The sequence below is a fragment of the Carcharhinus amblyrhynchos genome, chromosome 1, assembly GCF_965287045.1.
Source record: "Carcharhinus amblyrhynchos chromosome 1, sCarAmb.v2.hapA, whole genome shotgun sequence".
Classification (NCBI taxonomy): domain Eukaryota; kingdom Metazoa; phylum Chordata; class Chondrichthyes; order Carcharhiniformes; family Carcharhinidae; genus Carcharhinus; species Carcharhinus amblyrhynchos.
In genome coordinates this window covers 11,238,504-11,251,371 of record NC_137324.1, presented here as the reverse complement: position 1 = coordinate 11,251,371, position 12,868 = coordinate 11,238,504, and the positions used below count along the sequence as shown (strand labels likewise).

Genomic DNA, 12,868 nt, shown 5'->3' with positions numbered 1-12,868 from the left:
GGTTGAGAAGAGGAATCTAAGCGTGTACGAGGATTGAACCCACGCTTTGGCTTCACTCTGCATCATGAACTCACTGTCCAGTCAACTGAGCTAAACCGACCTCCATAATACAGGATTGGAGTCACATGGGGGCTACATCCACAAGATTGGCACATTTCCTTCCTTAGGCAATGAGTTCAAGATAACAAATAGCTGTTTTTTTGAAAAAGTCTCCACATCTTCCCTTTTTGGCACTTGTAATAAATCTGTTTCCTCTGGTTACTGACCCTCCTAGCAGTGAGAACAGTTTATCCTGATTTAAACAACCAGAACTGCTCATGATGTTGAACACCTCCATCCTGAGCCTTCTGTGATTCTAATGAGGGCCATCCCAAATTTGTCATTGTCTCCACATACCCTCACCCTCCCAGTATCCTACCCTGGTAAATCTCCCCTCCAATGTCTTCACAGAGTGTGCTGCCTGAAATTGAACACTCTAGCTGAGGGCTAAAATGTGATTTAGAAAATCTTGCTGGCTCTTATACTCTATTCATAAAGCCAGGGATAGAATGTGTTTTTTTGTTTAACAGCCTTCTCCACTTGTTACACTGATCGAACAAAGAAATGTACAACACGGGAAGAGGCCCTTTGGCCCTTCAAGCCTGTGCCGACCATGATGCCCTAACTAAACTTTAAAAAAACCCATCTGCCCTTACTCGGTCTGTATCCCTCTATTTCCTCCCTAGTCTCGTACCCATCCAGATGCCTCCTAAATGTTGCGAATGTATCTGCTTCCCCACCTCCTCTGGCAGTGTGCTTCAGGCACCCACCACTCTCTGCGTGAAAAACTTACCCCGCACATCTCCCTTAAACCTTTCCCTCTCACCTTGAACCTGTGCCCCCTTGTGTTTGACACTTACACCTTGGGTAAAAGCCTCTAACTATCCCTGAATAGTTGGTGCACACATTGGGCCAGGTCCCTCCGTTCCTGCCTCCTCTTTGAGATCGTACCTGTTGTTTCTTTCCTCTCCTCATTCTTCCGACCAAGAGGCATTCACATTTCACACTCAGGAAAGTGGTTTGATTTTAAGGCAGCCATAGAATCCCCACAGTGCAGAAGGAGCGCAGAATCGAATCCACACCGACCCCAGGTCGTATCGTCATAACTCCACGCATTTAGCCTAGCTAATCCCTCTGACACTAAGGGACAACTTGCACGGCCAATTCAACTGGACTGTGGGAGGAAACCGGAGCACCTGAAGGAAACCCACGCAGACATGGGGAGAATGTGCAGACTCCACACAGTCAGTGACCCAAGCTGGGAATCGAACCCAGGTTCCTGGTGCTATGAGGCAGCACCACTGCACCACCGTGCTGCCCCTCACTTTCAGATGTTTAGCTCTACCCCTTTGTTTTCATTTTATTACATTTTGACTGTTCTCTACCTTTTATTTCTTATTGTCTATCTCTATTTTCCTTTCCCACCCCGACTCTTTCCCCCAATTTTATCCCCCTTTTCTTACCTTTTGTCCCCCTTTGCTTCCCTTCTCTCCCCTGGCTGGTGGGATCAGCTACTCTGCCGGGATACGGTGCTGTGTAGCCAGCACTTACACCAGAGAAAAGCACTGAAGGGGAGACAGAAACATAACAAATGATTCCCATTCCCAAAAATGACCCACACACATTCAGTGGGCACCCTCACCAAAATACAGATTCTCATTTACCACAGGTCCATTTGTTGCTTATTCTTGTTTATCTATGTTTCATCCGATACCTATTAATATTTTCTCCCAATCCCCAAGAAATTAATATTTAAGGACTCCCCTATCCCGAATCATGGCCTGTTGTCTTATTTGAGCCTCATGCCCTTCATGTACATCTTGTTGTTCATTATTAAGCCCCCTAACCATCCAAATCACTTGGTTCTTAATACCAGAGATAAGATTCCTTTATTACAATTTTCACTCAACTTATTTATTTACTTTTTTGTTATTGGTGTCACAGGCAGACTAACATTATCAGAGCAATGAAGTTACTATGAAAAGCCCCTCGCCGCCATATTTAACCCCATTCGCATGTAATACACTTGGTGGTTGAGTGGAAGGCCATTCTAAAACGTCTTTTCTTTCCTTCTTTCCCTCAGCCATGTCTGGCCTGATAGTTCCCCCCATGTAGAGGAGACTCGCGCATGACGAAGGCAAACAGCTCCGCAAGTCAACGGATGGGTCAAGCTGGAGACAAGGCCCAATATCATCTATTTCTTTTTGTCTGTGCCCGCCCCCCCCCCCATCCTTCCAACAACCCCCCCCCCACCCCCACAAACCTCCCAAATTTGAGACGTCTCGTGCAGCGATGATATTTTATCCGTGGACTCGAGGGGTTTATATTCCGAGGCGAGTGGAAATACTCTGGAGCGGCCATCCACGAGTTGGACGGCGTGAGGCGTTTGTGCAGGAGACGGACAGCGAGTTTTCCCTCCCGATTCCTGTCCCCTACCCATCCCCCCTCCCTGTGCCAGAGAAACCCTTACCCCCCCCAACTTCCACACACCACCCCTCCCCCACCCCCTCACATCTGCCTTCCTTCAAGTTGGGCCAATGACGATGGGCTATCAACATTTCTAAAAAAAAAACCCAAACGAAGGAGGGGGGGGGGGTCTTCCTTTCCCTCGATTTATTTTCTTCTTTCTTCTCGGAGGGAAAGCGAGAAATGTCACGGTGGAACTCTTGGAGGAGAAGGAAGACATTGTGAACATAGACAACAAATGGCAGCAGTGTAAAAAAAAAACTGAGGAATGTTCCTTGGAATCAAAATCAGTCCCGGGCGATGCCAGGACTGGTGGTGAAGAGAAATCGAGAGACTGTGCTCAAAGGAGATCAAAGGGAGGATCAGGTTGATTCCATTGTGGGTGGAGGCGAGATCCCTTCAGGCCTTTTGACCCCCACATAGTCATGGTGGTCTCTATCGTTGAGTGGGGTACACCAATCGATGCACTCTTCCTCGGGCATTCTGTTTCTGCAGAAGGTGTAGTGACCGATTATTCAAAGGTTAATGGAAACACTAATTATGTGACACAAATTCCCTCTCTTTCTCTCTCCCTCTTTCTCTCTCTCTTGCCTCCTCTTCCTCTCTTGCCTCCGTGGTCGAAATCCACCTTCCACAATCTACTCTTCGGTGAAGCACAAAGGGCTGGAGGAGCTTTCTGAGGGCCCTCAGTCCGACTGCTCGGGCCTACGTCCCACGGCTTGTTGGAAAATTCCGGATGACGCGCGCTTCGCCGTGCGGGGTTTTCCCAGGGTCTCGGACGATCCCGCCCAGTGTGTTTAATTCATGGTTGAGATCCCAGCTTCCCTGAGTGCTTGACGTTTCTGCTCCATGACCCATGGAGAGTAGCCATCCATTTCCAATTCACTATGGAAGACAGTATGGCAAGATAGAGCAGAGGTGAGTTGCTGTTATGATCTATGTCAATGAGTATCGCCTCAGAGTCAGAAGGTTGTGGATTTAAATTCCCCTCCAGAGGTTTATGCACAGACTAACCTTAATATGCAGTACTGAGGGAGCACTGCGCTGTCGGAGGTGTCAGATAAGACCTTAAATGGAGTTTCTTTCAGCTCTCTCAGACAAAGATCCCTTGTTCCACTCTGAAAAAGATTTCCCCCTGGGGTCTTGGAACAACATTTATCCATCTCTCCATCACCACCTAATCAAATGATCTAGTTACTATCACATTACTATTTGTGGGAGCTTGCTGTGTACAAGCTGGCCGCCACCCGTCCTGTGTTATACCGATGACTTCAGAAGTACTCCATTGGCTATAAAACACATCCTAGCAGGCTATTTGCAGTTTACCTCCAGTATCTTTACCTTTCTGTCCACCTGGCCACACTCACACTCGTTCCTGTTTGGTGTTAAACACAACAGGTTCAGATTTCCAATGAGAGAGGCTAGAGGAGTGGTAAGAGTTTGAGAAACAGGAGCAGGAGTCGGCCGCTCGGCCCCTCGAGTCCGCCCCCTGCTGGCTCACTCGCTCCGAGTGCAAGTGTGTAGACACTTCACCTCACTGCACTTTGCGTAACGTCCCGTACGAGCTGCAGATTCTGATCTTATCAGGGATTAACAGGGACCAAACTTAGATGAAGCACGATGTTGTACAAAATGGTGTTTGCTGAATTGTAAACTTAACGCTGCAAAATCTGATCTTGTCGGACTGTAGACCGGAACTGAACAGGCAATGTCTTGGACTCCTCAAGGGGCCATATTCAGTGTGGTTCAATGATCTTGTACGTGTTGCTGGAAGGAGATTTGTTGCTTTTGCATTGAAAGGTTGAAATAATCTGGTTCTGGAGTGACGTGGAAGGTGGAAGTGTTTAGATGACAATCAATCATCTTTTTTGCCTCCATTTCACCAACTAACTCTTGCCCCATTTTGTGATTTGGTGCTGAGATGCCATCAGTCTGGTCAGTCAGAGAGATGTCACCTTGGGGTTTAGGCTTTATCTGCCAGGCCAGTTTAGCAGGAAAGAGTCACTCCCACTATTTGCGTGCCAGAGAGGGTGTTCTCGTGCTGTCCCAGCCAACATTCTGTCCCCAACAGGCAAAAAGAACATCAGAACTACTAGCCGTTCATTCACTTGCTAATGTTTGGAATCTTGCTGTGCAGAAAATGGCCTCTGTCTTTCCTACTTGGCTACAGAAACTGTATTTCAAAATTGTTCACCTTAATTTCATCCAAAGGGAATTAAGCTGTTTGGGAATAGGGCAGGGAAGTGGGATTTGTTTTGTTTCTTTTGGGGATGTGGGTGTCGCTGGCTATCAGCCAACATTCATTGCCCATCCCTAATTGCCTTTGAGAAGGTGGTGGCGAGCGGTCTTCTTCACCCACTGCAGTCCACATACTGCAAGTATACCCACAGTGCTTACTTTTCAGTTGCGGGTTTGTCAAAACTGAATATCTTTGATTTTAATTTGATTTGCTTTATTATTGTCACATGTATTACTATACCGTGAAAAGTATTGTTTCGTGCGTGCTATACAGACAAAGCATACCGTTCATAGAGAAGGAAAGAGTAAAGAATGTAGTGTTAGTCTTAGCTAGGGTGCAGAGAAAGATCAACTTAACGCGAGATAGGTCCATTCAACAGTCTGATGGCAGCAGAGAAGAAGCCGTTATTGCGTTGGTTGATACGTGACCTCAGACTTCTGTATCTTTTTCCCGACTGGAGAAGGCGCTCGGTAATTAAGACCAAACTCATTGCTGTATTTGGAGACACATATAGGCCAGACCAGGTAAGGACGGCAGATTTCCTTCCTGGAAGGGCATTAATGAACCGGATGGGCTTTTAACAGCAATCGGCAATATATTCATGATATTGTGTTTTTTTAATTAGAAAATTCCAGATTTTTATTAATTAATCAATTTTAAACTCCCTTCAGCTGCTATCATGGGATTTTAAAAAAATTATTCATTCATGGGATGTTGGCATCGCTGGCTGGGTCAGGATTTGTTGCCCATCCCTGAGGGCATTTAAGAGCCAACCACATTGCTGTAGGTCTGGAGTCACATGTAAGCCAGACCAGGTAAGGATGGCAGATTTCCTTTCCCACCAGTTGGGTTTTTACAACAATTGGCAAGGGTTTAATTATCGTAGAGTCCCTACAGAGCAGAAGGAGGCCATTTGGCCATCAAACCTGCACGGACAACTATCACACCCAGGCCCTATACCCGTAACCCCATGCATTTACCTTGCTATTCCCCCTGACATTAAGGGACAATTTAGAATGGCCAATCCACCAAACCCACCCATCTTTGGACTGTGAGAGGAAACTGGAGAACCTGGAGGAAACCCACACAGACATGAAGAGAATGTGCAAACTCCACGCAGACAGTCACCCTAAGCTGGAATCGAACCCAGGTCCCTGACACTGTGAGACAAGAGTGCTAACTACTGTGCCACCATGCTGCCCCTAGTCATTAGACTTTTTTTAATTCCAGATTTTTATTAAATTCAAATTTCACCATCTGTTATGTCCCCAAAGAATTAGCCTAGGTCTCTGGATTACTAGTCCAGTGACAATTTACACCATTAGAGCTTTAGTCCAAACCACTAGTCGAGTAACATTACCACATGCTACCAGGACCTCTCTGGAACTGACATAGGAGATTAGCCAAGATCTTCTTGAACGGCGAAACAGGCTCAAGAGGACCAGACGTGTAGTTCTTATAATCTTGTGTTCCAATTTGAGATATTCCTGAGAGAATAATAAAGTGCTATATCAAGAAATGCTAATCCAGCTTCTTCCCCAACAGTAACCTCTTAACTAATCCCTATGAAGTTTCTGCCCTCGGTATTAATGAAAGTCATGACTTGAAGCAGATCAGTTGATAATGGAATTTTATAGATGTATACCTTCCTGGTTTATTTGTGATTGAGATTGTTTCTCATGCTCAATGAGCTAATGCATGGCTGCAGTGTGCACCACCCACAGGATGCACAGCAGGAGGCGATGGCTGAATGGTATTATCACTCAACTATTAATTCAGAAACTTAGCTAATGTTCTGGGGACCCGGATTCGAACCCCTTCATGGCTGATGGTGGAATTTGAATTCAACAAAAAATATCTGGAATCTATTGATGACCATGAAACCATTGATGGTCCGAAAAACTCATTTGGTTCGCTGATGTCCTTTAGGGAAGGAAATCTGCCATCCTTGCCTGGCCTGGCCTGGCCTACGTTTGACTCCAGAGCCACAGCAATGCGGTTGACTCTCAATTGCCTTCGGGTAACTAGGGATGGGTAATAAATGCTGGCCAGCCAGTGATGGGCATGTCTACAAATGAATAAAAAGAGAGGAATTCACCACCGCTCCCTCAAGAGCCTCCCAAACACATAACCTATCCCACCTAGAGCAACAAGGGTAGCAGGCACATGGAAACCACCTACCATCCTGATTTGGAATTACATTGACTGTTCCTTCATTGTTGCGAAGTCAAAACCCTGGAACACCCTCCCGACACCACACGCACCGCAGCGGTCCAAGAAGGTTCACCAACCGTCTTCTCAAGGGAAATTAGGAATTGGCAATAAATTCTGGCCTAATTAATGCCGCACGTATCCTGATAAATTTTTGTTTTGAAAAAGCCGATATTATTGAAGTGAACATCATTACAACAAGATCAGATTTTGTACTGTTAAGTAGGGCCTTACAGCATGTGTTAGATTCTCTGATGCACAGTTCTTGGGGCAGGGTTTTCACTGTTTAAGAAGAAAAAAAAATAGTTTCATAAGCGACTTGTATCTCAGTGCGAATCATTTCTAAAGAATACTAAGAGTCTTGTAGAATGGGCTCAGAGACAAAGTTCTTTTTTCTGTAATATTGGTAGTTCTAGATGCTTGTTGAAATGCAATACTTGCTTTCTCTTTTTTTGTAAGCCAGAAGTTACCATGTTAAATAATAAAACAGCAACAAAGGGACACACAAGATAGATCTGTCAAAACGGGAGCAAAATATGTGTTGAGAGGTGATGTAAACGCGGGGGCTATGTGAGAGTCACAACATGCAGGGATATAGCATCTCACACCTTTACTGAATCATTGAATGGTTACAGCACAGAAGGGGCTATTTGGCCTGTCTTGTCCGAGTTAGCTCTCCGAAGAAGCAGTTCACCCACTGCCATTCCCTCGCCTTTTCCCTATAGCTCCCTTCCAGGAAATGATCCAATTCCCTTTCTCGATTGAAGTCTCGATTGAACCTGCCTCCCCGTTACATTCAGTCAGCGTACATCAGATCTTCATCACTCACTGAATAAAAGGCTTTTTCCTCACTCCGCCACAGCATCATTTACCAATTGCCTCAAATCTGCGCTCTCTCATTCTTAATCCATCCGCCAACGGGAACAGTTTCTCCCTACCCACTCTGCCCAGAGTCCTTGTGGATTTGAACGCCTCTATCAGATCTTCTCTTGACCTTCTCCCGTCCAAGGAGAATGGTCCAAATTCTCCAATTTTTTGAGGTAACTGAAGTTTCTCATTCCATGCACCATTCTCATGAATGGTATCTGCACTCCCTCTCACACCCTTCCTAAATTGTGGTTCCCTAGAAATGCTCTTTTGAGTTGCCTTGATTGAACCTGCCTCGGCCACACTTCCAGGCAATGCTTTCCAGACCCCCAACCACTCACTGTGTGAAAAAGCTTTCTCTCCCATCGCACTTGCTTCTTTTGCAAAGCAACTTGAATCTGTACCGTCTTGCTCTTGATCCCTTTCCACTGCCACCTCACAACTCTAGAGACCTGAGTTCAATTCCCGGCTTGGGTCACTGTCTGTGCGGAGTTTGCACATTCTCCCCGTGTTTGTGTGGGTTTCCTCCGGGTGCTCTGGTTTTATCCCGCAGTCCAAAGATATGCAGGTTAGATTGATTGGCCATATTAAATTGTCCCTTAGTGTCCCAGGATGGGTATGCTAGAGGGATTAGCAGGGTAAATGTGTGGGGTTACGGAAATAATGTGGGATTGTTAGCGGCGCAGATCCTTCTGCACTGTAAGGTTTCTATGATTCTATAATTCCACTCTGTCCAGCCAGCTCCCCTCAAGATTTTGAATATCTCTATCAAATTTCCTCTTAGGTGCCTTCCCTCCAAGAAAAGTCCCAACCTCTCCAATCTATCCCTATAACTGAAGTTTCTCATCCCTGAGACCATTTTTGTAAAGTTCTCTCCAATGCAATCACATCCTTCTTATAGTATGGTGCCCGAAGGAATTGGTACACAATATTCCAACCGATTTTAACTAGTGTTTTGTATCAGTTCAGCACAACCTCTTTGCTCTTATATGCTATGCCCCTATTAATAAAGCCCAGGATCCTCTATACTTTATTAATTGCTCTGTCCACCTGCCCTGCCACCTTATATGATTTATGTACATCCACACTGATATCCCTTCACTCCTGCACCTCTTTTAGAATTGTAGCCTTAATTTATAGTTTCTTTGTTACTACTATGCATCACATTAGAATTCACAGCATCTGCCACCTAGCTGCCCACCGCACCAACTTGTCTATGTCCTTCTGAAGTTTTATACTGTCATCCTAGCAGATTACAATGTTTCCAGGTTTTGTGTCATCCTCAAATTTTGAAATTATCCCCTGCACCAAGATTTAGATCATTAATATGTATCAGAACATAAGAACATAAGAAATAGGAGCAGGAGTAGGCCATCTAGCCCTTCGAGCCTGCCCCGCCATTCAATAAAATCATGGCTGATCTGTCGTGGCTCAGTTTCACATTCCCGCCCTCTCCCCATAACCCTTAATCCCCTCGCCTATCAAAAACCTATCAACCCGCGTCTTAAATATACTTAGCGAGGCAGCCTCCACCACTTCAACGGGCAGAGAGTTCCAGAGATTCACCACCCTTTGAGTGAAGAAGTTCCTCCTCAACTCCGTTCTAAACTGCCCCCCCTTATCTTGAGGCTGTGCCCTCTAGTCCTACTGTCCTTTCTGAGCGGGAAGAGCCTCTCCACGTCTATCCTATCCATCCCATTCAAAATCAAGAGTTTCAATAGCAATCTCTGGGGAACTCCTCTGCGAACCTTCATATACAGTTAAATGGCAGAACCCTTAAGAGTATTGATAAGCAAAGGGATCTGGGTGTGCAGGTTCACAGGTCACTGAATGTGGCAAAGCAGATGGTGAAGGTAGCCAAGAAGGCAAACGGCATGCTTGCTTTCATCGGCCGGGGTATTGAGTTTAAAAATTGGCAAGTTATGTTGTAGCTTTATAGAACCTTAGTTAGGCCGCACTTGGAATATAGTGTTCTATTCTGGTCGCCACTCGACCAGAAAGATGTGGCGGCTTTGGAGAGAGTACAGAAAAGATTTACCAGGATGTTGCCTGGGATGGAGGGCATTAGATATGAGGAGAGATTGGAGAAACTTGGTTTGTTCTCAATGGAACCACTGAGGTTGAGGAGCGACCTGATAGAAGTTTACAAGACTATAAGAGGCGTGGACAGAGTGGATAGTCAGAAGGTTTTTCCCAGGGTGAAAGAGGCAATTACTAAGGGGCACAGGTTTAAGGTGCAAGGCTTAAAGGAGATGTACGAGGCAGATTTTTTTTTACACAGAGGGTGGTGGGTGCCTGGAACTCATTGCCGGGGAAAGCGGATACGACAATGACTTTTAAGGGGCGCCTTGATATATACATGAATAGGATGGGAACAGAGGGATATGGTCCCCAGAAGGGTAGGGGGTTTTAGTTAAGTCGGGCAGCATGGTTGGTGCAGGCTTGGAGGGCCGAAGGGCCTGTCTTGTGCTGTAATTTTCTTTGTTCTTTGTTCTTCCTCCAGCCTGAAAAATATCCTTTGTCCATTACTCTCTGCTTCCTATTATTCAGCCAAATTTGCATCTACATTGTGACTGACCTTTTGCCCATATTAACCCTCTCTTTTGCCTCTTCAAAAAAACACCAGCAGGTTAGTTAAACATGACTTTTCCGTGACAAATCTGTGCTGGTTTCCCTTCAATAACCACCATTTTGCCCAAGAGACCAATTCATTTAGTGCTGAATTATCATTCGTAGAATCGTGACAGTGGAAAAGGAGACCGTTCGGCCCATCGCGTCTGCACTGACCACAATCCCATTCAGGCCCTATTTCCAAACCCCACTAGCTAATCCCCCAACACTAGGGTCAATTTAGCATGGCCAGTCAACCTAACCTGCATATCTTTGGAGTGTGGGAGGAAACTGGAGCACCCGGAGGAAACCCACACAGACACGGGGAGAACATGCAAACGCCACACAGACAGTCACCCAAGACTGGAATCGAAACTCATTTCTGGTGCTGTGAGGCAGCAGTGCTAACCACTGTGCCACCCTAAAAGCTCCAAAAAAGCTTTCCCACTGCTGACATTAAAGTGACAGGCCTGCAATTGTTGGGTTTGTCTTTACACTCTTTTGTTAACATGGGCGTAACTTTCAGTTTAGAGTTTATTTACTAGTTACAAGTAAGCTTAATTAACACTGCAATGAAAATCCCCTAGTCAACCCAAGCTGGGAATCGAACCTGGAACATAGTAATACAGTCGTAAGGCATTTCATAAGAAAGATATCAGGCAGGTTTCGCCACATAAGGAGACATTGGGGTAGGTGGCCAGAAATTAGTTTGTATCGTGCAGGAACATGTAGAGTTTGTTGATGTAGGAAGCTTTTCCTCTCTTTCAGTGGCTCTGTTTGATCTTGTATGAGTTCAACACAAAGACACACAAATTTACTGCCTAATGTTGATGCCACCTTTCAGTATGGTTTGTGGGGTAGGCCTGGGTGGGTTGGGAGGGAGGGTTGGTGGGTCAGCGGGGATAATTAGTTATTTTGTATATTGGACATGGGAGGAGAGAAGGGAGCATGGATGCCATTGCTCAGGATCTTCCACACTGAATCCTAAAACACAATATGGGAAGATCAGATTGCAGAAGTAAAGAGTGGGGAGGGAGGTTCCAAGAATAGCCAAGGATAAGAGTTCATTGAGAAACCAAACCCACCTCTTGATCTGTGGAAGGGAGCAGTTCAAAGGAGGGCAAGTTTGTTACACAGAGAGTGGAAAGTCCATTACATGCTGCCAGGGGTGGTGGTGCAGGCAGATACGATAGGGGTGTTTAAGGGGCTTTTGGATAAGCACATGAATATGCAAGGAATAGAGGGATATGAACCAAGAGCAGGCAGAAGGGACAAAAACAGGAAGTGCTGGAAAATCTCAGCAGGTCTAACAGCATCTGTGGGGAGAGAATGGAGCCAACGTTTCGAGTCTGGATGACCCTTCGTCAGAGCAGAAGGGATTCGTTTAATTTAGTGTCATGTTCGGCATAGCATCATGGGCTGAAGGGCCTGTGCTGTACTGTTCTATGTTTCAAAGGCGACAGTGATAGTAGCCTCTGGAAAAGCAGCCTTTTCATGCTGATCTCAAGGACATATGTGACGGGAGAGTGCAGAGAGAACCTCACTCTGTATCTAATCCGTGCTGTAGCTGCGGATGGGGTGTTCGATGGGTGCGGTGTAGAGAAGGATATATTTTGAATGTGACCTGTAAGGTACACCTGCCCTGGGGAAGATAGGGAGATCTTTATATTGAGCCAGGCCCTGGGAGTGATCGTCACTGACACCGGATATGAACAGTGAAACAAATTCCAATCTCAGCTGCTCTCACCTCTCCAATAAGCACAAAATCAAACTCAGCGAAATAAATTACATAGGATGTGTTGCAATCTAGGAATGCTACAGCGAATTGTTACAATACTGAACGCACACACACACACACACACACACTGGCACAGGAGTGCCAGATACAAGTTTTTGCTTTGACTGGTAGCAGATCAATTTCTGCAGAGTGAATAATTGTGAAAACAAAAGGGTCCAGAGGGGCATTTTTTTTCACACAGAGGGTGGTGAGTGTCTGGAACAAGCTGCCAGAGGTAGAAGTAGAGGCAGGTACAATTTTGTCTTTTAAAAAGCATTTAGCTACATGGACACGATGGGTATAGAGGGATATGGGCCAATCGCGGGCAACCGGGACAAGCTTAGGGTTAAAAAGAAAGGGTGGCATGGACAAGTTGGGCCGAAGGGTCTGTTTCCATGCTGTAAACCTCTATGACTCTATGACTCTGTGTTGACCTCAATCAAGGTAACCACAGCGACAGTGTGGTCTTAGCATCCCATGGACTGGGATGGACCGGGAGAGGGGGACGCGGGTTCAGAGCAGTGGTGTAGGACATAGCTGAGTTTCCAGCTCTCAATCCCTGTTGCCTGATTTGGTGGGTGGGATTTTCTGGCTGCACTTGCCCAAGACCGGAAAATCCCACCCAAGGTCAACGGACCTTTACAGGGTCTGTGTCCTGC

General features: G+C 45.8%; 1 protein-coding gene across 6 annotated transcripts in view; it reads left to right on the top strand.

Moving 5' to 3' along the window:
* LOC145348922 (transcription factor COE3-like) overlaps positions 1 to 2,249 on the top strand; it is a 402,710-nt gene extending 400,461 nt beyond the window's left edge. For all 6 annotated transcript variants that reach the window (XM_080197025.1, XM_080197054.1, XM_080197017.1 and 3 more), the window contains one exon: positions 2,123 to 2,249. In XM_080197025.1, coding sequence (XP_080053151.1) covers positions 2,123 to 2,154 — 32 coding nt within the window. In that variant the 3' untranslated portion in view covers positions 2,155 to 2,249. The remainder of the gene's footprint in view (positions 1 to 2,122) is intronic.
* The last annotated feature ends 10,619 nt before the right edge of the window (positions 2,250 to 12,868 follow it).